The sequence below is a fragment of the Nannospalax galili genome, unplaced genomic scaffold (genome assembly GCF_000622305.1).
Source record: "Nannospalax galili isolate Female #2095 unplaced genomic scaffold, S.galili_v1.0 scaffold529, whole genome shotgun sequence".
Lineage (NCBI taxonomy): Eukaryota > Metazoa > Chordata > Mammalia > Rodentia > Spalacidae > Nannospalax > Nannospalax galili.
In genome coordinates this window covers 982,677-1,007,664 of record NW_008360309.1, presented here as the reverse complement: position 1 = coordinate 1,007,664, position 24,988 = coordinate 982,677, and the positions used below count along the sequence as shown (strand labels likewise).

The 24,988-nt window shown below is 55.2% G+C and overlaps 1 protein-coding gene across 2 annotated transcripts; it reads left to right on the top strand.

Moving 5' to 3' along the window:
- Positions 1-1,920: 1,920 nt before the first annotated feature.
- Upf1 (UPF1 RNA helicase and ATPase) lies at positions 1,921-24,960 on the top strand. Of its 2 annotated transcripts, none has more exons than XM_008824529.2 (24): positions 1,921-2,369; positions 9,883-10,022; positions 10,912-11,001; positions 12,431-12,598; positions 12,944-13,124; positions 13,845-14,006; positions 14,461-14,578; positions 14,726-14,824; positions 15,091-15,199; positions 15,276-15,435; positions 15,514-15,632; positions 15,968-16,132; positions 16,209-16,323; positions 17,115-17,258; positions 17,502-17,715; positions 19,838-19,955; positions 20,226-20,382; positions 22,071-22,213; positions 22,405-22,579; positions 22,673-22,754; positions 23,440-23,601; positions 23,729-23,946; positions 24,190-24,312; positions 24,442-24,960. In XM_008824529.2, the coding sequence occupies exons 1-23, from the start codon at positions 2,145-2,147 to the stop codon at positions 24,307-24,309; spliced, it is 3,384 nt and encodes a 1,127-aa protein (XP_008822751.1). In that variant the 5' UTR covers positions 1,921-2,144; the 3' UTR covers positions 24,310-24,312; positions 24,442-24,960. The 2 variants fall into 2 exon arrangements, with proteins under 2 accessions (XP_008822751.1, XP_008822752.1); XM_008824530.3 differs by having other exon boundaries at positions 2,069-2,369; positions 14,461-14,545; positions 24,442-24,542.
- Positions 24,961-24,988: the final 28 nt, after the last annotated feature.

Sequence of the window (24,988 nt, the reverse complement as noted above, 5' to 3'; positions counted from 1 at the left end):
AGGGATTGGCTCTAGGGTACTCTCCAGAATAGATACACAGAACATTTCTCATCCTCTAGCTAAACCAAGGGTTATGGCCCATGACTCAGTATATAATTACAGGTCTGGCCATTTCTCCTTCCAAAGTCCCTTATTTAAAAGAAAGAAATAAGAAAAAAAATGGATGCCATGTTTGCATGCTCTGTGATTTAGAACTCCTAAGACCATGGCTGTTGTTGTTATAGCTTACTATGTAGAGGACAGTGCTGAAAGATAATCAACATATCTACTATATACTTTTATTGTCTTTTTGAGGCAGGGTCTCCCTGTAGCCCCAGCTGTCCTGGAACTCACTATGTAGACCAGGCTGGCCTTGAACTCACAGAGATTTGCCCGCCTCTGCCTCCCGAGTGCTGGGACTAAAGGTGTGTGCCACCATGCCTGGCGAAAAATAAATCTTTTATTACATGGCTGCTCTAGTTCCACAGGCTCCTATGCCCTCTTGTGGCCTCTGAGAGCACTGAACCCAGGTCCATATACTCACAGATACACAGAGTTGAAAAAACGAATTTTCAAACAAAGCTGCCAGGCATGGTGGCACATGCCTTTAATCCCAGCACTTGGGAGGCTGAGGCAGGCTGATCTCTGTTAAGTTTGAGGTCAGCCTGGTCTACATAGCCAGTTCCAGGCTAGCTGGGACTACAGGGAAACCCTATCTCTAAAAGCAAAACAATTAAATTTTTTTAAAGTTCATTTTTTTTCGGGGCTGGAGAAATAGCTTAGCCTTTAAGAGCTCTGGCTGCTCTTGCAGTGGACCAGCGTTCAATTCCAAGCACCCACATGGTGGCTAACTCCATAAATCCAGTTCTAGGGAATCTGATACCCTCTTCTGGCCTCCTCAGGCATGCACTTACATACATGCAGGCAAAACACTCATACACATAAAATAATAACTTTTTTTCATCGTCATGACAAATATGAAGCAAAAAAAAAAATCATAGAACCCTGCAAGCTTAGGAAGGCACCCTGCTGTGTGAGCAGAACTCCCTGGTGGAGCTCAAGTATACGGAGATTCCCAGTCTGGAGTTACAGGCAGTTGTGAGATGCCTGATGAGGGTGTTGGGAATTGAACTCAGCAAATGCTCTTACCCACTGAGCTATCTTTTCAGCCCTATTTATCGTTATTATTATTATGACTACTACTACTACTATTACTACTACTACTACTACTACTACTACTATTTGTTGTCCTTTTGAAACACAACCTAACTGTGCAGCCCCAACTGACCTGGAACTTGCTATGTAGACCAGGCTGGCCACCATCTCACTGAGAGTGCCTGCCTCTGCCTCCCAAGTGCTGGGATTAATGGCATGTGCCACCACGCTTGGCAGCTTTATTTCAACCTGGGGCAAACAGACAAAAACAAAAAAACAGAAGAAGAAATAAAGAACGGAAGAAAGAAAGAAAAACATCTCACAGGGGCAGTCTCCGCCTCAGGAGGGCCAGGCATAGCAGGGGCTATCGTTACTTGGCAGGGTCCCCAAGTGACTTCATATTATAGATGGGGAAACTGAGGCCCAAGGGATGCAGGTGCACCATCTCTGCCCCCCGCCCCCACGAGCCTTCGCCCGAAGATGTTCTGTGCCAGCGTCTGAAGAATTAGCCAAGCTGCTCGCTAGCGGGGACTCCGCAGCTGCGCCTGCGCACGACCAAGCAGCGGTTGGGGCGGGGCCAAGCCGTGCGCCGCGGCCCTCAGGGCGGTTGAAGCTGCGCCCATCTGCGCATGCGCACGCGCGCCCCCTTCCTCCCGCTCAGCTCCGGGTGCCGGGGCGTGGTTGGCTGCGTCCCGTGAGGAGCGCGCGCGCCTGCGCGGGCCTCGGGCTCGCGCACGCGCACCTGCGCCGACGTCGGGTTTGCGCACGCGCACGGCGGCGGCGGCGGTTCCTGTCGAGGGGGCTGTGAGCGGGCGGGCGGCTTCGAGTCGAGCGGCGGTGCGGAGGGGTGCGGCGGCGACGGCGGCTCTGCACTCGCGGTCGGTGGCCCGACTTCTGCTCTCGGCGGCCGATTCGTAGGTTGCCCGGCTCTGAGGCGGCGGCGGCTCGGGGTTTCGGCCTAGGCCTCTGCGAAGCCTCGGACTTGAGTGCGGCGCGGCCGGGACGGCAGCATGAGCGTGGAGGCGTACGGGCCCAGCTCGCAGACGCTCACCTTCCTGGACACCGAGGAGGCCGAGCTGCTTGGCGCCGACACACAGGGCTCCGAGTTCGAGTTCACCGACTTCACCCTCCCCAGCCAGACTCAGACGCCCCCCGGCGGCCCGGGCGGCCCCGGCGGAGCAGGAGGCCCGGGCGGAACAGGCGCGGGCGGCGCGGCCGGCCAGCTCGACGCGCAGGTGAGTGGCGCGGCGCTGCGCATGGCGGCGCCGGAAGCCGGCACGGGCTGGCTGGCGCTAGAGCTGTGGAGCTCGGCCTCTGTTACCCTCCCTGCTACCTGTCCCGGATCCCCGCTACCTGTCCCATCCCTACTTCCTGCCTCGGTTGTCTGCTACCTGTCCCGGGTCCTTGCCACCCACTCCCATCTAACCTGCCCCAACTACCTATCCCAAGTCCCTTGCTACTTCCCTCAGTTCTATGATACCTGCCCTGGGTCACTGCATCTGCACCTGATCTCTACCACCTGCCCAGTTTCCTCCACCCAGCCAGGCTGGGCTGTGACCTGCATAAATGTCCCTCTTTCGTCCTCCTATGCATATCTGTCACGGCTCAAGCCAGATCTTAGGTGACCAGTTCCCCAGTTCCTTTCTGGGTGTGTCTAGGGTGGCTTACCTTATGTCTGTCTCTGGCCTGAGGTGACCTGTCCACAGTTCCTCTCCACTGGGCACAGAGTGCCCTCCTGGGCCACCTCTCTAGCCCAGCCAGTCAGCCCATGGTCGCAGTCATCTGCCCTCCCTAGCCAGGCAAGGCTTGTTGTAGTGGGGACTCCTGGAACAAGTGGGTTGGGTGCCTCCCCTGGAAGCAGCCCTCTTGCTGGCTGTCGGATGGCTGGAGAGGCAGTTGTGGGTTTTTCAGCCCTGTTGCTGAAACCGATGTTACATAACTCCGAGGCCCAGCCTTGGAAAAGTTGGGTTTGAGTTTTGCTCCTCTGAGCTACATCAAGAGTGAATTTCACATTAGTGACTGGACCACCTGGGAAACTTGTTTTGAATGCGCGTAGGCTGTGAGGAAGTATTGGGGGCCCTCCTGTACGGGGTTCCTGCCTGGGCTGGGGCTTACTTGGGTATTTGGGCTGGGGTCCTAGGGACTGTGGCCACCACCCTGTGCCTTAGATGGCCTTGCCCGCAGCTGGCTTGGTGCTCAGCAGTCACTTCTGTAGGCTAGGGAGTAGCTGTGGGGCTGGATCCACAGCCACAGGTGGCTAGCCACTGCACAGCTGGGTGCTCACAGCAGGGTGAGCCTCCTCTGTGAACCCAGAACCTGTTGGTGATGGAAGGCCTCTGAGCTGTTGATTGAGTCAAGCCTGTGAATAGACCACCCACTTGGGCTTGTTTTCAGCCCCTAATAGAAGGAGAGTGGTTGGCTAACAGCTCTGGGGTTACTTGGAAATCTGCACCGGGGCACAGGGGGTGAAGGAGAGCTGTTGGACCACAGCACAGTGGACTGTGATAGGGCAGCTGAGGAGACTGGTGGAAGGTGTTTGCTTTGTCTCAAGACCTTTCAATTCTAGCTGACATGGAACACTGGACTTGCATTGTGCATGCAAATTGCCATGGGTGTGCTCGTCTCTGCCACTTGAAATAATGAAATGCAGAGCCGCCCACCCACCCGTGGCCTCTCCTTCACTGTCTGGGAAGAGGAAGATGGCTTCCATCCTGTGTCTGGGGGCACAAAGTCTGTATGGAATTGGGCAGTGGGAGAAAGAGTTTCTCCCCTGTGCAATCAGTGGCACCAGCTCCTGGAAACATTGGAGAATTTCCTTACTTGTCCCTGTGAGGTGGCCGTGTCACAGCCTCTAGCCAGGGCTCCCTGCCCAGTGGGATGAGCTTTCCCTTGTTGGCCCAGTGGCTGCCTGATGCCCAAGACAGTGCCTTTCCTCCCAGCTCAATAGTGTCATGAAGCCCAGACTCACCCTGCAGCGTGGTAGCCTTTAGTGGATTGACAGCTGGGCAGCCATCACTATTGACTGAAGAACATCTTCTCTGCCCCATGGTTGCTCCCCAGCCACCAGTGATCCCCCCCCCCATCTGCCTTTCAGTGGAAGGTACAGTGTGGACAGATTGCATGGTGGGCAGGCACACTATAGCTGCTTATTCCCCAGCCCTGTGCCTGGCTTGTTGCTTGCTGTGGTGGCCTTGGCGCATCTGCGTGGTAGGGTCCTTGGTGCTTCCCTCCTTGTGACTGAGTGGAGTGGCCTCTTGGTGTGACTGCTGTGGGAGTGCTATGCCTGGCAGGGGGTGGGGGAGGTCAGTGTTCTGGACAAAAGTGCTTGTCCAGAAGTCCTCCTGTGTCCCTCGTGCTTAAGGGGCTGTGGGCCCACTGTCCAGTGTGCAGTCCAGATGCATACATCTGAACTTGAAGTTCAGTGGTGGAAAGGGCTGTCTGGCCAGCAGGAGAGAACCCTAGTTTTCTCTGGAAGGTGCTCTTCAGCTGGCGTGGTCCTGCAGAGTCCCTGAGGTAGAGGGACAGGCTGCTTTTCTCTGAGGGTCCAAAGGTAATTTCAGAAGTTATTTGATCGCAGTGGACGGAAGAAACCTGTGGTCTGCCTGGTTCCTGGTCACTGTTGCCTTTACTCTGAGCAGTGGAAGGGGTGGAAACAGGGCTGATAAGAGAGGGAAAGAGTGTTGGACTCAGGATTCGGGGCCTCTCTGTATGAGGATGAGGTCGTGGAGTCTGGTATGAGAGGCTGAGGAAACCAGGCACAGGGTAGGCACTGGTTGGGGTACAGTGGTAGATCTTCTGGTTGTGATGTCAGGGCTGGTGGAGGAAGACCCTGGCCAGAAGCACTGGCTGTTTGGGAAAGGGGCTCATGCTGCCCTGCTCCACTGTCAAAAGCTTGAGACATAGGCCCTGGGCTGCATATCAGTTACACCTCAGTGAAACAGCTCAGAGCAAAATGAAGAGCCAGACACCACTGTGCACCCACATTGCAGGGGAAGGGGGAGTGTTAAAGACTGTAAGGGCCACCTAGGACTCATATGCTGCTCTGGATGCAGTTTCCACTACTTCCTGGTGACCCATCAGGATGCTGGTGGGCATCATAGGGCCTGATGGAGGGTGATGCTACAAAGTGGGTAGTGGCCTCCGAGCTGACTGTCCCTTCTCCCTTCAGTTCTTCTGAAGTGGGATCCTGGGGGCAGGTGCTAGTTAAGCTCTGGGACTCTGTGGGCCTCTCCCACCTTAGTCACAGTACACAAAGTCTGGCTTTGGGTCTGTTTCCAGGGGTACTGAAATGATGGGTTGCTCCCTAGCATTCAAAGTCATCCCAGCTATCTTCGTCATCCATGGGTGGCTCCTGGCTTACCTGGTGGGGCAGACCAGACCTGCTTCTACCAGGGCTGAGGACCAGGGCCTAGTTTCCTGCAGTGTCCCATTTAGAGTGCCATCCAGGACTGCCCTCTGATTAAAAGGCTATGGCCCCCTCCCCTGCCACAGACCCCCTCAGCTTCTGTATCCTCAACTTTTTCTTGAAGTTTCTTTATCCAGCTCTGTCTAGCTGAGGAGAAGTGAGCCTTCCAGTCACTACAAACAAACCAAGAGCACTTTTCCTGCCTTTGAGGGGCTGCCATGGTCCTCCCTGCACCATGGTTCTGCTCTCCTGGGCTGGGCCTGCGGGGTCAGCATGAGTTGGGTGGTCTAAGTACCTTTCTCATGGTGCCAGTTGGCACAGTGAGGCAGGTGGGAGCCCTGAGGCCCTGGCCTATGTGCCTGGGTGGGACTGGGGCACACCTCTGCATCCACCCTCAAGGTAGCTGGGTGGCAGGGCCACTGGCACAAGGGCCTTAGAGCAGGACCAAGGGGAGGATTGGCAGAGGGTCGCACTGCATGATTGCGTAGAAGGGCCAGTAGGGGAGAGGCAGGGATTCCATGGCAGTGCTGTGATCAGCTGTGTGGGCATGACCAAGGCACCAGAGTAGCTCTGCCCTGACCCCCAGGCTGCACAGACTCCCCTCTGGCCTTGTGAGAAAAGAGGCCCATGGAACTACAGTGTCGGAGCTGGAGGGCCACATTCAGATTGGTGGTCCACAAGTGAGGCAGCGTGCTGGTCACCATGTTTGTTGTGATTGGGATAGTGCCTACAGAGCCTCTGCTTCCTAAGGGGGCTGTGGTAGGCCCCCAGTCTCTGTCACTCACAGCACCTTGGGAACTGATGCCCAAGTCAGGCTCCCAGGGGTCATGCCACAGTGGCCAGGCAGCATGCTGGTGTGTAGGGATTTGTCCCTGCTGGGCCCTGAGGCCGTTGCCCCTGTGCTGGCCATAGGATGTTGAGTCAGAGTTGGACTTGTCACCTTCTGCCATCCAGTGGAATCCTGTCCCAATGTGCCTGTGAGGGGCAAAAGTTGTCATTTCAGAGCCAGCTGCCACAGCAGACCCTCCAAACAGCACAGAGCAAAGGGTCAGAGACTGCATGGTGGTAAAGGGGGCCTTCTTGTCCAGCAGGACTCAGTGAAGTTTAGTTTTGTTGGGGCCTCTGGGGGTCAGACAGTGGCCCTGAGCCTGGGTATGGGATGGGAGGCCTGCTGGGAAGCGTTGTGGACATTGAGCGGGCCTTGCTGGCCTGGGGTGGCATGTGCAAAGGTCCTGGGACACCGAGACAGGCCAAGTGCTGTGATGCACTGAGTCCTGGAGTGCTCCTCTGCTCTCACTTGCAGTAGTGCACAAAGGGTGGGTTCTGTACCTTTCTCTGAGTCCGAGTGCTTTCTCTGTGCTGCTCTGATGCAGGATCTGAGTTCATTAGTGTCCATAGGAGACTGACTACAGGCAGGTAACCACATATGTAGGCTGTGGTCCACCTGATGGCTTCAGGGTAGACTTTGAAAGTAGTGTTAGTCAGAGCTGACTTCTACCATAGTAGGACCCAGCCCTGGGCCCCCGAGTGGGCTGGGGAGCTGGAGCTGAGAGCTTACCTCTTGATATGCTGACATGGGGCTGTGCCCTGGGCCTGCCTGTGGAACCAGCAGCCCTGTGATGGGGCTTTCCTCTGTGCCAGGTGCTGTGCTCCAGTGCTGGTTTAGCCTGTATAGTTTCTGGGGCCAAGCGCACTTCTGCAGCAGCATGAGGGTGTTTGTCCTCACAGTTGCAGAGTGGAGAGATCGCTGCCAGCAATGAGAGGAGTCTGGAATCTTCTTTCCAGCCTGGGCTTTGTGGGATGCCGGAGTCCTCCTGGCCTTGTGTCTGTCCTGAGTTGTCTCCTAGGCCACTTGGGCTTCCTGTCTTTTAGCACCAGGGATGTAATGGCAGTGTGGTAGGCCTGAGACTCCATACCCTCTGCCTGCCTGGGGAGTTGGGACAAGAGTGTCCTGTGCTGTGACTTTGTACCATTTTATGCCCTTGCCTGGGTGGTTCCACATGGAAGAAAGGATGTTTCTTGACATCCTGATTGAAACCTGGTTGGTGCTGTTCTGTGGTGAGCACCTGCCTAGCATGCCTGAGACCATGGGTCTGTCCCAACACCACAGAAACAAGAGCTGTTTCCAGCACCTGGTGAGGAAGTTCAGGGGTCTTCTCAGAAAACTGGCAGATGTTTTCCTAGGGGACTGGATGAGAATATGCTAGGCCCTGCAGGACAAGAAGCCAAATTGGGACCATTATTGAGCTGCTACCCTCCTTCCAGCTCTTTGTTGTAGTCCAGCCTCTGCCACCTGGCCACTCTAGAGACTTGACACTGGAGAGGCTGGCAGAACCTGTCCTGGAGAAGCAGTGACCAACTGTTGAAATTCCCAGCCAGACACCGCATGGAGGACTCACAGACCACAGGAAAGGGTGCAGAATTGCTAGCATCGGGTCACGAGGATGTGGCTCAGGACCACCACAGGATTCCCCCTCTTCTTTGTTTGGATGACTAGAGGACACCAGTTCATGGCAGAGACAGGCAGAAATAGGAGCCCTTGTACCCCTTGGGTGGTAAATGGAGTGGCTTATGGAGAAGCAGTGGCTGCCCAGAGTAGCCAGCATGGTGCTGTGCGGAGTGCATAAGTGAATGGGGGGTGAAGCCACAGTATCCTGAGGATGCACAACCCATCTCATCAGCTGCAGTGGCCTTCCCACTCTGCTCTGCTCAGCCCTGCCAAGGACAGCACTGCTTCCTGGGTTAGACGGGACACCCTGGCCACCAGGGGCCTGTCGTAGGGTCCTAGGGAGCACCCCAGGCCAGCACATCCTGCTCCCCAGGTCTTGCCTGGCATCTCCTTCCTTGTGTTGGGCCCACTTTGCTGGGGCAGAGTGCTGAGGTGTCAGTTTCTGCCAAGAGTGACCCTAGCTGCCAGTGTGAGCTGAAGGTGTGTGGCCTTTGGAAGCTGACATGGCACTTGGGCCACAGTACTGCCTGTCACCTGCTGTGCTTGACACCAGGAGCTCAGAGGCAGAGAACCACAAACTTCCTATGAGGTTCAGCCTGGTGAGGTGGGGCTCTAAGAGAGAAGGGGTCCCATGCCAGTCCACCCACAGGGCATTGTGAGTCTGTTAGTTTGCGTAGTCCCCACTTCCAGGAGTTCCTTGCCTTGTCACACAGAAAGCTTAAAACAGTGGTTGCCATGGCTCTGGGGAGGAAGTGTTCTTGGGCTTCCTGGGACAGGCCTGTCAGAGAGAGAGAGTGACATTGAAATGTGCACTGAGGCCAGGCTGCCTCAGCCTCCCCAGTTGCTAATGTGTGTCACCACACTCTTTTTTTTTTTTTTCTGTGCTTTTGTCAGTTTTAAAGAGGTCAAGAGTGACAAGCCCTTTGTAATGAAGTAGTTCGTGGCTATTGTGTCAAGGTCTAGAAGTTGGGGTTGGGAGAGTCCTGCTGGCTTACATGAAGCCCATGCCTGACTCCATCCATAGTGCTGCTGTGGATGGTGAATCCAGAGGTTGGTTTGGGTTTTACCCATCTGGAAACATTTCTAGACACTCACTGTGCCTCCAGACACTGTGCCGGTCTGCGGAACCTGTGCAGTCACAGGAAACTCTGAGCCCAGCCAAGCACATACCAACAGGTGACTCTCACCATACGCAAGTGCCTTGCCACTTCTCATGGTACCCCGTTCTTAGGGTCTGAGGAGTGACAAGTGAGTGCCTGTGTGTGTCCTGCACAGCCCACGGCTGCAGTGTTGGCTGGGAAGGTAGGCATCACATGCTGGTGGTCAGAGTGTGTCTGTTGTCTCCCTGGTCCTGGTGCTTGGCCTGAGGCCATGGCCACTTCTGGGCCTGGTTTCTGCAGATTTCCTATGCGCTCTGTTGCCAGGAGACAGCCTGTTGCTCCTTTTGAACCAAATGAGGCAGTGTAGTCTCAGTGGTGGGACCTCAGTGTAGGTGTCTTGTGGTAACTTGTGGTAACTTCTGGTGTGGTGCCTCACACCAGAAGGTACAGCCCGGGCATGGAGGGCAATGGCCAGCCAGCATCTCTGCAGCTGGGCCTCGATGGAGGGCTGGTGTGTGTGCCATAGGTACCTTTCTGTCTTGCCCTGCAGAGCTTCATAACAGTGGGACTCAGGCCTTTGGCCCTCAGCTTTGAGAAGGTTTCTCTTGGCTAGATGGCTGTGGGTTCCATGGCCAGATAGGGGTCAGACCAAGTGGGACCCTGTAGGCTCAGTAGAGAGGATTATGCAGTCAATCCTGCAGTGGGAACAGAGCCTCTGCAAGGTGGAGAGCAGGGCAGTTGGCTGAGCTCTGGGCACCCATGGTGGCCTCCTGTGATGCTGTGTTCTGCTGTAGGTTGGTCCCGAGGGTATCTTGCAGAATGGGGCCGTGGATGACAGTGTGGCCAAGACCAGCCAGTTGCTGGCAGAGCTGAACTTCGAGGAGGATGAAGAGGACACCTATTACACCAAGGACCTCCCCATCCATGCCTGCAGGTAGGCTGCGCCTCAAGAGGCCCCGTTGCTTGTTGGGACATCAAGCTCAGTATTTGATGCCTGGAATTCCCTAAGCTCTGGTTTCTCAATACCCTGGCCCTGTACTTCGGTGGTTAGGAGCTGGAGAGGCGCTGTAGGCACCACCTAGAGCTGTGTAGGGCTCTTCAGAAGCCCCTGGAAAGGGGCACAAACAGTCTGCACCTGTATCCTCATCAGCTCTGAGATTCTTAGCTCTAGCCAAGGCTCCAGCAGGGACACATGAGGGGGTTGCCCTTGCTGGGTGCAGCCAACTCAGCTCTCCTACCCACCTAGGGCCACCACTGGCCCCTTCACCTCTGTGGCCATCTGCTGCTCTCTGAGGCAAACATGGCTTTTCCCTCTGTAGACCATCTTCCTGTGTCTTGGCTCTCCTGGTTTACAGATGGCTTCTGTATGCAGGGAGTTCCCTCTGAGATAGAGCAGAATTTCAGAGAGCTCTGCATTCCTCTGTACCTCATAGGGCCTTCAGTGGCCACCATCCTCCTGGCAAGGCCTGGGAGTTCCCCGGGAGCATAGAGCGCTTCCCCAGGAGCATAGAGTGCTTCCCTGGGAGCCTAATGCTCCCATGGCCACAGCCTTGCTCTTAAAAGCTAAAGACTAGAGCTGCCCTGGACCTGAGGGGCGCTCCTGAAGAGTCTGTGCTGCTTTTGTCCTGCAGTGCCCTACACAGAGTCTCTGCGGAGCTTTCTTGTGTGATAACCAGGGTGACTTTGTTACTGAGCTTGTTGGGATTGACTGTGTGTTTAATGAAAAACTTAAAAATGTTGTAAGAGGAAGGAATTTTATATCTTGCCAAATTAAAACCAGAGGCTCCATCCAGCTCTGACTATTGGTGTTTGGGCTTTTCTAGTTACTGCGGAATACACGACCCTGCCTGCGTGGTTTACTGTAATACCAGCAAAAAGTGGTTCTGCAACGGCCGTGGAAATACTTCTGGCAGGTAGATAACGAGCCAGCATGTGTCTTTAATCAGCATGCACTTGGGCCTGTGTGTAAGTTAACAGTGATGTTGGAGGAGAGCACAGTATGAGGCCACGCTGGTGAACCTGGGCTCCCCCTCTGATTGGTGTTAACTTGAAACAGATGGTGGTGTGTGAACGCCTCAGCGTGTTTACCCTTGATTGATTCTCTGGTTCACTCATTATGTGAGGAGTTTAATTTTCATTCCCAGTTTCTGTTTGTCTCTTGCTGTGAGTTGAGCTGTTGGCATGCCTGACTGTCCTCAGTCCTGAGAGTTCACTCCCAGGCAGGGCTGCGGGTATCCAGGGGAGTCAGGTCCTGAGCAGTGCTGGGTAACGGGCCAGATTTCAAGTCATCAGAGGGAACTGAGTTCCCTGACATCACCCCTTGTTGACAGCAAAATGAACCCTGTCCTCAGGGTGTGATTCCCTACCACATACTGGGGCTCTGTGCTGGTAAGTTCCTTGCTGGTGTCAGGGTCTGATGGAGCCAGGCCTGGTACAGCCTTGCCCCTGGCTTCTAGCAGGTAACGCAGTTTGTTTCTGAGGACATTTTGGAGAAAGCATGTCACAAAACCCTGCGGGCACCTAGGCTTACATTGGGGCAGGGATAGGAAGGGCTATCTGTCCTCTCAGAGATGAAGACTTGCAGTCTGAGCAAGGTGAGGCAGGGCTGGCATTGTTAAAAGGTTTTAAAGTCATCATCAGGGCCACCAGGGTGCTCCTTTCCCATTTTCGGAAGACTCTGGATGGTTTAAGTGTTGCTCTGTTGGCATCAGTTCTTCATGTGCAGAAAAGCAGTTGAGTAAAGATGATAGCCACTAGCCCCAGCTTCCAGTCACCATGGCCAGGAGGGGAAGGCCCATCTGTATGGCCTGAGTGAGGCCTGAACTGGGGCAGCCTGCCACTACTTTAGAGGAGTCAGGCTTGTGGACCCAAGAGCAGCTAAATGTAGCTAGGTGGTCCAGGAACCTCATGGCCACCTGAGGGTTCAGTGAAGCCTATCATGAGATTGTCCAGGAAGACAGGTGGTGGCTATGTCATCAGCAGGGAGGAGTTGTCAGAGCCTAAGGCCCCTTGGAGATGAGGCTGGCTGGTCCCTATGACTAGCCTGGTGTGGGCCACTGTCAAAGTGAGCTGTGTCCTGGCATGTGGGGGCATGGAAGGGGGAGGAGCTGCGGTCCTCAGAGTAGACCCACCTTGCTGCAGAGACAGGACCATGAACTGGGGCTAAAGATAGTGGGAGGGAGCAACATAGAAACTGAGTGAGCGAGCTGTTTTCCTGAAGACGGGTGGGGCTGGCTGGGGCTCCTGGGGTACAGAGGTGGGACATCAGATGGGGCCCTGAGAACTGGAAGAAGTGAGAGACTAGGCTTGGGGTGTTAACTGCTGGTGGTTTCCTGGTCTCAGTCACATTGTAAATCACCTGGTGAGAGCGAAATGCAAGGAGGTGACACTGCACAAGGACGGGCCACTGGGTGAGACCGTGCTGGAGTGCTACAACTGCGGCTGCCGCAACGTCTTCCTGCTGGGCTTCATCCCCGCCAAGGCCGATTCGGTGGTGGTACTACTGTGTAGGTGAGCCAGATGAGGATTGACAGGCCAGAGGCCCGGGGGTTCTGCTCTGTGGATTCTGGCCACATCAGAAATGAAGTCAGGCTGGGTGTGGTGGTGGACACCTTTATTAATCCCAGCACTCAGGAGGTATGAACAGGCTGAGTTCCAGGTTAGCCAGGGCTCCATAGTGAGACCCTGTCTCAAGTAGGAAGGAAGGAAGTCTTACGAGTTTAGGGGTCAGCTCAGTGTGTGCATACAGTGTACTACCAGCTAGTTTGAGGTCTGTGGCCAGGACCACCTCTGTATGTGGACTATATCCTGGGGGGGGTTGGTTCCAGCCATCTTTCTGGCCCCACACCCATGCAGGCAGCCCTGTGCCAGCCAAAGCAGCCTGAAGGACATCAATTGGGACAGCTCTCAGTGGCAACCCCTGATCCAGGACCGATGCTTCCTGTCCTGGCTGGTTAAAATCCCCTCTGAGCAGGAGCAGCTGCGGGCGCGACAGATCACAGCACAGCAGATCAACAAGCTGGAGGAACTGTGGAAGGTGAGTCTGCCCGGACACTGCTAGCTCGAGAGCCTCAAAGAAAGAAAGGACACAGCCTGCCTGGCTGTGCTGCCAGAAGAGATGGGGTCGGGGGCCGGGAACCCTGCTAGCTAGAATCTGTGTGCTTGTTCAGGGGGTATTCTGAACTGGCTGAGTAGTCAAGTTGGGCCCTGATGAGACTTAGATCCCCACCTTCCCCAGTGCCTTACTGGGGCTTGGCTTTGGATGGTCGTCTTGTTCTCTGAACTCAGTTACAAGTGTCAGTTTGGCAACAGCTGACTAGGAACCCAGGTAGTACACAGGTCAAAACTTTTCCAGGATTGTCTAAGTTGGTCCCTTTCCACTTGGGTCCAGTCACAGTGTGCCCAGATTCTGCCTTGTGTGAGGCTGACTGAGGGCAGTGGGCACCAGGGGAGGCCTGGGGGGACATGTGGGTATAGGGAGGATGTGGGCCTGGCTCTCTGGAAGAAGCCTGGAGCTCTGTGGGAGCTGCAGGAAGCAGCTGTGTCTTGTGAGCCTGAGTGTTGTGCTGGACCCTAGAAGTTCTGTAGGCAGGTTTTGGGGGTCAGTGCTGCCAAACATGCCTCTAGCCATTGGTGCAGTCAGGCCAGAAGCAGAGTGGACACTCCTGCCTACGTGAGAGTGCATGGTGCCTTCTGAGTGCCCTTTTACTGGGCTATGGATTAACCGGGGCAAACTTGGTGCTGCTCTTGGCTGTAGGAGAACCCTTCAGCCACCCTGGAGGACCTGGAGAAGCCGGGCGTGGATGAGGAGCCACAGCATGTGCTCCTGCGGTATGAGGACGCCTATCAGTATCAGAACATCTTCGGGCCGCTGGTCAAGCTGGAGGCTGACTATGACAAGAAACTAAAAGAGTCGCAGGTGATGTGGTGTGGCTAGGTCTGTGACAAAACATCTCCCGTGGGGCGGGCACTCTCTATGCCACGAATCTAGATGGAGCCAGGCAGTATGCAGCAGCGTCAGGCCAGGGTTGTGGGCATCTGGAGAGAAGGCTCAAGTGTCTTGTGTCTAAATCTAGTGAGAACCTCTCCTGCCTTGCCTACAGCTCCAAAAGTGTTCCGGGAAGTGGGGCCCAGGCCACCAACCCCCTTCTCTCTGCAGAGCCTGGCGTGTTGAGGCCTCCCAGGGCTTGCTGCAAAGCCTGACACTGGGACTGGCTTTGGTGGGGGGTGGGGGTGTCCTGGTGGCTTCTTTCCCAAAAGTTGGAGTTCCTGGCTGTGGGGTCATGCAGCCTTCCTGAAGGCCCTGGCCTGTGGGGAGCTTGGCCTATGAGCAGGTGGCAGGCTGACAGGGCCCCTGTTTGTCATGTGTCCAGACTCAAGATAACATCACGGTCAGGTGGGACCTGGGCCTCAACAAGAAGAGAATCGCTTTCTTCACCTTGCCCAAGACTGACTCTGGTAATGAGGACTTAGTCATAATTTGGTTAAGAGGTGATTCTAAGTTTTAAAATATTTGTGACCATAAGTAGCCTAAGATTCCTAGTCCCCTCCCCTGTACCATGTCCTTAATGTGAACTCTGCATGATGGAGGCTTCGGCCCTCAGGAACGCACTAACTCTGTCGCCTCCTTCCTACAAGACATGCGACTCATGCAGGGTGACGAGATCTGCCTGCGTTACAAAGGGGACTTGGCGCCCCTGTGGAAAGGGATCGGCCATGTCATCAAGGTCCCTGACAGTATCCTTCACCACATCTGCTGGGACGGTGGGCACAACAGCCAAGCCCCGATTGCCCTCAGAAGTCCCCAGGACCTTAAAACTACAGTCCCTTCTGTTCCATGTGTGTGAGTGTGAATATGACCATGTGCATGATCTGGGGTCTTACCACATGTTGGTTCTATTGCCAATACTGAGAGCTGGTCCCGTAGCTCACAGAGACTAGGTGAAGGGCCCTCGGAAGGTGAGCTGACTTTGCATGGGAAGCAGTCTTAACTCAGCGGCCAGATTATGGCGATGAGATCGCCATTGAACTCCGCAGCAGCGTGGGTGCCCCTGTGGAGGTGACCCACAACTTCCAGGTTGATTTCGTGTGGAAGTCGACCTCCTTTGATAGGTGCGTCTGCTGCCTTTCCAGGGTGTGGGGTCTGTGCTCTGGGAGGCCTGGGGTCACTCCACGACTGTCCTTACAGGATGCAGAGTGCACTGAAGACCTTTGCCGTAGACGAGACTTCCGTGTCAGGGTATATATATCACAAGCTTCTGGGCCATGAGGTGGAGGATGTGGTCATCAAGTGTCAGCTGCCCAAGCGCTTCACAGCACAAGGACTTCCTGACCTCAACCACTCTCAGGTGCTGGCAGGCCCATGAGGGGCTATACAGTGGGGAGCTGCATCGATGGCCCCACTGACAGGTACGCCATTCTCACAGGTATATGCTGTGAAGACTGTGCTGCAGAGACCATTGAGCCTCATCCAGGGCCCGCCAGGCACCGGCAAGACCGTGACATCAGCCACCATTGTCTACCACCTGGCTCGGCAGGGAAATGGGTAGGCACTGTCAAGCCTTGTGGGTACAACAGATGGGTCAGGGCTGCAAGGATGGCTTGTGGCTTGGTGGGCTGCTCTCTCACACTGGTCATGTCCACTTGGGTTCTTTGAAGGCTGCTCAGGAAATGTAGGTTGTGTCGACATGTGGCCACCTTATGTGTCCACAGCCCTCAGGCCTGCCTTTGGTGAAAAAGAGGGCCAAGGGGCATTCAACTGGCAGTCGCTCTGCTTCTTCAACCTTGGCATGGCTGCACTTGCTGGTCACAGCTGTGGAGCTCAGCTGCGGGTTTTGTGCCATCCTGGACAACACTCATGGACTGTCCTGCTCACTGTAGGCCCGTGCTTGTCTGCGCCCCAAGCAACATCGCCGTGGACCAGCTCACAGAGAAGATCCACCAGACAGGACTGAAGGTTGTGCGTCTCTGTGCCAAGAGCCGGGAGGCCATTGATTCCCCTGTGTCCTTTCTGGCACTACACAACCAGATCAGGAATATGGATAGGTGCGTGGTGCCAACCTGGGGTTTGGCATTGGCCTCCCCTTGCTGCCAGTGCTGAGCCCACCTCATGTGCCTACAGCATGCCTGAACTGCAGAAGCTGCAGCAGCTGAAGGATGAGACGGGTGAGCTGTCATCAGCGGATGAGAAGCGGTACCGAGCACTCAAGCGCACAGCTGAGCGAGAGCTGCTCATGGTGAGAATGGAGGCCAGCTGAGCCCTGACAGGGTCATTTTCACTGGGCTGAGAGACCTGGGGCTCATCGGAGTCTGAAGCCTGGATGGCACCTTGGGATGGATAGGGCTTTGCTTTGAGAAGAGGACTTAGAGGTCTTCCCCATCTTTGCCTACAGTTAGGGACACATGGTGACCCAGGTAGTGGCCACTCCCTGCCAGCCTTCCTGAGCCCTATGTTTTGATGGTTCTGGAATATTCTCTCCAGTTCTTTTTTTTGGTCTTTTTGAAGCAGGGTCTCCCTGTAGCCCCAGCTGGCGTGGAACTCACTATGTAGACCAGGCTGGCCTTGAACTCACAGTGATCCGCCTGCCTCTGCCTCCCAAGTGCTGGGACTACAGGTGTGCGCCACCACACCTGGCTATCTCCAGCTCTTTTAATAAGCCAGCCCCTCAAAAGCAGAGTCTCAGCCCTGGGCTGGGATCCCAGCTCTGCACTGCCCTTGAAGGCTTTAACATTCCAACATGCCCCAGTGGGCCAAGAGAGTTCATGCTCACTGTAGCCTGTCCCTTCCAGACTTAGGCCAGGGAGTGGGGGCTTACTTAGTGATTGGGAAACTGGAGCAGAGAATCAAGCATTCCAGACCAACCTGGGCCTCATGGCAAGACCTATCACAAAAGTATATGTGTATACAATGTGCACACACACAGTTGCTGGGAGGGTGTGGAGAAGAACTCTCGGCATCTTATCCAGCCCCCTATGGCCATGGTGAGGTGGACTATACACATGCCCTGATGCCTTCTGCCCTCCCCAGAATGCAGATGTCATCTGCTGCACCTGTGTGGGCGCCGGCGACCCGAGGTTGGCCAAGATGCAGTTCCGTTCCATCCTTATTGATGAGAGCACCCAGGCCACTGAGCCTGAGTGCATGGTGCCTGTGGTCCTTGGTGCCAAGCAGGTGGGTGCCCATTGCCAGTGTAGCCCTGGATGCATCCCTTTGTGCTGCAAGGAGTCTTTGAAGGGGCAGATTCCTGTGTGGCCCAGTGCTGCCAGGCACAGTGTCCACTGAGCAGTTTTCTCCACTGCCCAATGACACTCAGAATTCTGGGTGGTGGAGGTAGACCTGGATCCTTGTCCTGTGGGGGTGGCACTTGGGCTGTCTGGAGCCTGAGGTGTTGATGAGTGTGGCTTCTCACTGCAGCTGATCCTCGTGGGCGACCACTGCCAGCTGGGCCCAGTGGTGATGTGCAAGAAGGCGGCCAAGGCGGGGCTGTCACAGTCGTTGTTTGAGCGCTTGGTGGTGCTGGGCATTCGGCCCATCCGTCTGCAGGTGCAGTACCGCATGCACCCTGCGCTCAGTGCCTTCCCATCTAACATCTTCTACGAGGGCTCATTGCAGAATGGCGTCACTGCAGGTAACACCTGGCTCCAGACGGTTGCTGAGTGGTGGGGTGTTGAGGACTGTAGCTGTTGGCCCCTCCTTGAGATCTTCCCAGTGCTGCCCACACAGGCACTTCCGGTACAGGGTGGTTAGGCCACCAGTGTTCAAGTGTAGGGTTTTTACAGGAAGGCCCTAATGGAACTGGGTCTATAAGCATAGCCCCTACCTGGGAATTTCTGAGGGCCCCCCGCCCCATAGCCTTGCAGCCCTGGCTCTGTGCTGGGTAGTGAGCTGTGCACTTCACAGAGACAAATTGTTCCCCAAACTCCCAAACAGCCCCGGGCTGTGGAGTCCCCCAAGCTTAGATCTGCTCGGACAACAGCAGGGTTTTGCCTGCTATTGTCCCTTGTGATGGTGACCAACTGGGACATCAGCAGACCAGTGTTTACCACAGCACAGGTGCCCGATGGAGAGGAGAGGGTTTGTCTTCTAAGGCCATCTCTGGCAGACTGTTCATCACTAGTCTAGGATCTGTGAAGGGAGAATTTCAAAAAACTCAGGTCACCTGAGCGTAGTGCTGACAATAATGTTGGACTCTGTCCTGACGCCATCCATTGTGGTAACTTCTGCAGTGTCTTTGCCACTATGGCCATTAGGAGGATCTGGGGTTTCAGGCAGATTGCCCGCTTGGCATAGGCAGAGTGGCCTGTGGTGTTCACTGCCTCTGATGTGCTGTAGTGACTAGGAAGCCTTAGTTACTCAGAAAGGGCCCAGTGTCCCATTGTCCGTCTGTGCCCCCCCATACCCAACCGCTTGTGGCCTGGAAGCCTGTTGTCCTCACAGCTGGATTCTGTTGAAGGCCACACAGAAGCAGACCCAGGCCCACTGTCCTCGGTGAAGTCAAGTGGTCTTCATGGGGAAGATAAGGCCACTTTCTGACATCTAGTTAGAAGCTGAGCGTGGTGGCACACCCATTAATCCCAGCACTCAGGAGGAAAAGGCAGGTGGGCCCCTGTGAGATCTAGAGATACCTGTTTGAGTTCCAGGCCAGCCTGAGCTACATAGGCCAGCCAGGGCTACATACACAGCTGGGGAGTAGGGGTGAACAGTGGGGTTCAGCTCACACTGAAAATCAGCATGGATTTTTCAATATCTGAAGGGGCCAACTGGCCCAGGCATAGTCTGCTCAGCTGTGCCCATGTACCCACACCAGTGCCCTGCATGAGGAACCTCAGCCACTGCTACCATTGATGCCACTGTTCTGCTGGGTGTCAGGCTAAGAGAAAGAGGTTCACACTGGTGGGCATGTCACAGCTCTGCTGGCCATGGCCAGTCCTGCTCTGCATGGCCACCCCGGTGTGTGAGCTGCTGCTGGGCCTTTCCTGTTTTCTGCTCTTTGTGGTTACCATGCAGCTGTCCTCAGAAATACTGTGAAGTGTCTGCATGCCTGTGAGGCACTGAGCAGTGTCTAGGTAGCGCTGAACCCCAAGGCAGGCCCTAACCAGCTCCAGAGCTGCCTTTTCCCGCCATAGCCTGCCCACACCAGACTCTGTGTGTACCCCAGGTTTACCCAGCTGGTGCTGCCCTCTGCCCACCAGCTAGATAGACTAGGCTTTGCTCTCCCCTGATATACTATGAGGGCCTGGGGTCATGTTCCCTCTGCGGCCAGCCTCCTATCTACAGCATAGGCTGTAGTTGTGGTGAGGGTCCTTGGTAGTGGGTGATTGTGAGTGAGTTGAGGGCCTAAAAGTGTGAGGATGTACACAGTGGAAAGCCACATCATGGGATGATGACCCTAAGCAGGAAGGGTCTCAGGGCTAGGGCACCAGCTTGGTTCTAGGATGTTGACAGAGGCACCTCCGCACATACTCTTCTCATTTGTGACAGATGAGACTCACTCGTCCCACGAATCAGTCATGGGGCTGTGGATATAGTAAGGAACAGCAGGGAAAGTTCTAGAGGGAATCAGAGTGTCCTTGTGCTGTCAGCTATGCAGTGGTGTCTTACTGTTGCCCTACTCCATTGTGGGCACCTGGCCCAGATGTTCTAGAGGCAGTGCCAGGCCTGCGTGTGTCCTTGAGGCCCTCAGCATGTGTGTGGTTGAAGTGGCTGGGGCTTGTCTTTCTGGTGTAACATGCTGTCTTTCCCTAATGCAGCGGACCGTGTCAAGAAGGGCTTTGACTTTCAGTGGCCACAGCCTGACAAGCCCATGTTCTTCTATGTGACCCAGGGCCAGGAGGAGATTGCCAGCTCTGGCACATCCTACCTTAACAGGTGTGCATCGCGGGGCCCTGTCAGGGTCTGTGGAACTCTGCACCTGTGACATGGAGCTTGTTCACCCTCATTTCTATTCAGACCCTAAACCTACAGCATTTTATTCCCCACATCTCCCTGTAGCTGCATGTGAGGTGTTGTGTTTCTCCTGGTACCCTGGGAGAGAGGAGGGGTGGGTGACACTCAGCTGCCAAGTGGTGCCGTTGCCCCTGGGTTGCCAGAGGTCCAGCAGGGCTGGCAGACCCATCACTGAAAGCCAGGCATTCTCAGGACGGAAGCAGCCAACGTGGAGAAGATCACCACAAAGCTGTTGAAGGCAGGTGCCAAGCCGGACCAGATTGGCATCATCACACCCTATGAGGGCCAGCGCTCCTACCTGGTGCAGTACATGCAGTTCAGCGGCTCCCTGCACACCAAGCTCTACCAGGTACACTGTCTATACACCTTGCCTTGGGTACCCTGAGGATTGCCTGTCCCTACTGATCTCAGAACCCTGCCCTCAGAATCAAGGCTGAGCAGGTACTGGCACCTGATGTGCCTAGAGCTCCATCCCAAGGAGAGTTGTCCTCTGACCCCCCACATCCATGTGCAGCCACACACACATACACACTAAATGGAATAAATGGAATTTTTTTTAAGTGCCCCGGAGCTGGAGACACATGAGTCAGTAATTAAGAGCACATATTGCTCTTTCAGAGGACCAGAATTCAGTTGTAGTACCCACGTCGGGCCGTTCACAACTGTCTGTAACTCCAGCTCCAGGGGGACCTGACACCTCTGGCTTCTGCACCCACATGCACATGTACACATAATAAAATAAAATCTCTGCCGGGCGTGGGGGCGCACGCCTTTAATCCCAGCACTCGGGAGGCAGTTCAAGGCCAGCCTGGTCTACATAGTTCCAGGACAGCTGAGGCTACAGGGAGACCTGTCTCCAAAAGACCAAAAATAAAATAAAAATCTCTCTCTTTTTTTTGGGGGGGGGGTGGTCTTTTTGAGACAGGATCTCCCTGTAGTCACAGCTGGCCTGGATTCACTGGAGGCCAGGTTGGCCTCGAACACCAAGAGATCTACCTGCCTCTGCTTCCTGAGTGCTAGGATATTAAAGGCATGTAACACCACCCTAGCACAAATCTTTTTTAAAATATAAAAAACAGGACTGGAGAGATGGCTCAGTAGTTAAGAGCACTGACTGCTTTTGCAGAGGACTCGGGTTTGATTCCCAGCAGCTGCATGGGAACCATATCTAAATCCAATTCCAGGGGATCTAATGCCTTAGTCTGACCTCCAAGGGCATTGCTTTTTTTTTTTTGCTGGCCTGGCATTCACTGTGTAGACCAAGCTGGCCTCAATCTCAAAGATTCACCTACCTCTGCCTCCTGAGGTGCTGGGACTAAAGGCATGTGTGAACATGCCTGGCTAAAAATAATATATATATATATATTTTTGTCTTTTTGAGACAGTGTCTCTCTGTAGCCCCAGCTGTCCTGGAACTCACTATGTAGACCAGGCTGGCCTTGAACTGCCTCCCGAGTGCTGGGATTAAAGGTGTGTACCACCACTCCCGGCCCAATAATATTTTTTAAAAAATAAAATTCCCTTAAGTTTGAGTCAGCCAAATGCTCCACAGGTCAGAGCCAAGAGCCACAGTATACCAGAGTGACCTTGGGGAGGTCTTTGGGCAAATGTAGAAAGCATTCCAGGGGCAGTGGTGCTCGCCTAAGTGTATGTGACATTTACACTGTTAACCAACACGAAGCACAGTGTCCTCAGTATGGTATAGGCCCAGTCCCAGATAAATCTGTTCATGGAGCGTACCAGACACTGCACCGATAGTGGGCACTATGAGCCTGCCCTGTTCCTCGACTTCCCTATGATGGGCCTGGGGAGACTCTGTCACTAAGGACTTCAGAAAACAGGCATGCTGAGTGGCTCATCTGTCCTGTATGAAGCCTTGTGTCTCCCCAGCATGTCAACAGAAAACAGGAGAGTGAGGGCAGGGGTTCAGGCCCAGGACTGGGTCTCCTGCTTGACAGTAGCTTTCCATGGCCTGACTTGATATGGGCCACATGAGTTGTGCACCTCCACCCGTTGATAGCACACTGTCCCCTTCAGGAGGTGGAGATCGCCAGCGTGGATGCCTTCCAGGGTCGTGAGAAGGACTTCATCATCCTGTCCTGTGTGCGGGCCAACGAGCACCAGGGCATTGGCTTCCTCAATGACCCAAGGCGGCTCAATGTGGCACTTACCAGAGCCAGGTAGGCCAGTGGTGGGCTCCCTCCCCTCCCACCAACCTACCATCTGCTCTGTAGGCAGAGCTCAAGGCCCAGTGCAGTGTTTGGAGTTCTTGACACCCAGCTGCTCACATTCAGGGGCTGACTGTAGACCACAGGAGTTGGTGGATACCACCACAGGGTCTCCAGTGCACCTGCTGCTGTTGCCACTGCAGGTATGGTGTGATCATTGTGGGTAACCCGAAGGCACTGTCAAAGCAGCCACTGTGGAACCACCTTCTGAGCTACTACAAGGAGCAGAAGGCACTGGTGGAGGGCCCGCTCAACAACCTGCGAGAGAGCCTCATGCAGTTCAGCAAGCCACGCAAGCTCGTCAACACAGTCAACCCGGTGAGTTCCACCCAGTGCCTGGGAAAGGCTGGGAGCCATCCATGTGAGCCCCTTGTTTACTGACACATTCCTCACCTGTGTGCCACCGTGCAGGGGGCCCGCTTCATGACCACAGCCATGTATGATGCGCGTGAGGCCATTATCCCTGGATCTGTCTATGACCGCAGCAGCCAGGGTGAGTCTCCATGGGGACTAGGCCCATGTGTTGATCTTCCCATGTCCGAGCCTGAACCTCTCACCCTGTGGGTGGCCTCCCAGCCTTAGTACTTTGCTTCTGGCTGAAATCTCTCAGTGAGTTTGTGACTTTATCAGCTAGACCCTCAGCCCCCACCACGTAGGCCTCTGCTGCCTAGAAGCTTCCAAGCTGCCTAGAAATTTGCCTCATGACCAGACCTTCCCCCCCCCACCCCCCATCATCATCATCATCACCATCACCATCCCTGCCCCTCTCCTTGAACCTTACATGGCAGCTACACATGGCCTTCCTGTGCTGGCCTGCTGGTCTGGCTGGGCAGTGATGTGCCAGCCTCAGCTTGGGTGAACTTGCTATAACCATGGCCAATAACTTCCTACAGCCAGTGTCTACTGTGTCCCTGTGCTCACTAGAGCCAGGCAGAGCCTTGAGCAGTGACACTTGGCCTCCCCTCCCCACTTAGGGAGGCTGTGCAGCCTACCTAGGGCACCCAGCCTTCTGCCTTGAGCTGAGTACAGGACCCCAGTTGCTAGTGGGTGTAGAGCAGAGCATGGAGCGAAAGCATGGAGGTGTTGAACACGAGGTGCTTTAGTTTTTGTGTCCTGGTTGCCAGTCCTGGCCTAGAAGCCGCTCAATATCTGTGGGTCTGACACGCCATGTCTTGCAGGCCGGCCCTCAAACATGTACTTCCAGACCCACGACCAAATTGGCATGATAAGTGCAGGCCCCAGCCATGTGGCTGCCATGAACATCCCCATCCCCTTCAACCTGGTTATGCCCCCCATGCCACCACCCGGATACTTCGGACAAGCCAACGGACCGGCTACAGGTGAGTCGGGGTCCTATCACCTTCCTAGGGTCCCCCATATTTGCTGCCACTCCTGACTGACAGGGTAGGAGGGAAGGTTGCTATGAGGCTGGGACTGTTATCAGTCACCTGTGCTGCTGTTTTTCAGGCCGGGGTACTCCGAAAAGCAAGACTGGCCGTGGAGGCCGGCAGAAGAACCGTTTTGGGCTTCCTGGGCCCAGCCAGACCACCCTTCCCAATAGCCAGGCCAGCCAGGATGTGGTCTCCCAGCCCTTCTCACAAGGCGCCCTCACACAGGGATATGTGTCCATGAGCCAACCCTCCCAGATGAGCCAGCCCGGCCTCTCCCAGCCTGAGCTGTCCCAGGTGGGCCCCATGTACTCAGCCTCACTGTAGTGCTGTGGTGGGCTGGAGGTGGGGGGATAGGGGAATAGGGGTGGGGACATGAGCCCAGAACATTGTTATCTGCTGTCTTTCTGGAGGGTGTATCCCTGTTGGCCATGCTGTCCTATGGTCTCTGGTCTTTCACCCTACTGCTCAGGTTGCAACAGGGTTTTCCAGATTCTGGGGCCTTTCAGGCCTGGCTCACTCCCTGGCTTCACCTTTCAGGACAGTTACCTTGGCGATGAGTTTAAATCACAGATTGACGTGGCACTGTCACAAGACTCCACGTATCAGGGAGAGCGGGCATACCAGCACGGCGGGGTCACTGGGCTGTCCCAGTACTAGAAGGTAAGTGCCTGGGCCACTCAACACCTGTGCCCCAGCACAGACCCCCTCCTGCCCAGAGTGGGTGTGGGGTGTGGTGGTCGGTGGCTTGTCCAACTGGCCTGACCATTCTCATCCTGTCCCTGACCACAGGTGGCAGAAGAAGAGCTAAGCTATGTGGCTTAGTCTATCAGCATCTTATTCTGGGTAATAAAAAATAAAAATAAATGGATACCTGTTTTCCACTGCTAAAACTGAAGCACCACTGTGTGAGCAGCAGAGAGGAGAGAGGAGAGGAGAGGAGAGGAGGAGCGAGAGAGCGAGCGGTCAGCGGCCAGGGAGGACGACGGACGCCGAGGAGCGAGCGCCCCCTGCGGGCGGCCAGAGGAGAGGAGGCCCGCGCGGCCTGCACGAGGCCGGCCCAGCGCGGCCCTGGAGGGAGAGACCTCGGCAGAGGAGCCTGCCCTCGGTTCTTTTTCTTTGTTTCTCTTGATTGAAAGGGGACTACGTTTTAGCAGGACGGACTTCGCCTTTCTGTGCCCCTGCGGGCGGCCAGGAGCGGCAGTGCAGTCGCAGCGCCACGCCACGGGGGTTTCGTTCAAAGAAAATACGGTGTTTGGGGTTTTTCTGTTTGTTTTTGGTTTCTCTCCCCCCCCCCCCAAAGATTCTTTCCACGGGGTGCTAAAGTGTGCTGTGTCAG

What these genes read in the sequence shown, in the direction of transcription:
- Upf1 (XM_008824529.2), top strand. Translation starts at nt 2,145, where the DNA reads ATGAGCGTGGAGGCGTACGGGCCCAGCTCGCAGACGCTCACCTTCCTG. An exon ending in CTGACCTCAACCACTCTCAG is followed by an intron (nt 15,436 to 15,513) that starts GTGCTGGCAGGC and finishes CCATTCTCACAG; the next exon opens with GTATATGCTGTGAAGACTGT. An exon ending in CAGATCAGGAATATGGATAG is followed by an intron (nt 16,133 to 16,208) that starts GTGCGTGGTGCC and finishes ATGTGCCTACAG; the next exon opens with CATGCCTGAACTGCAGAAGC.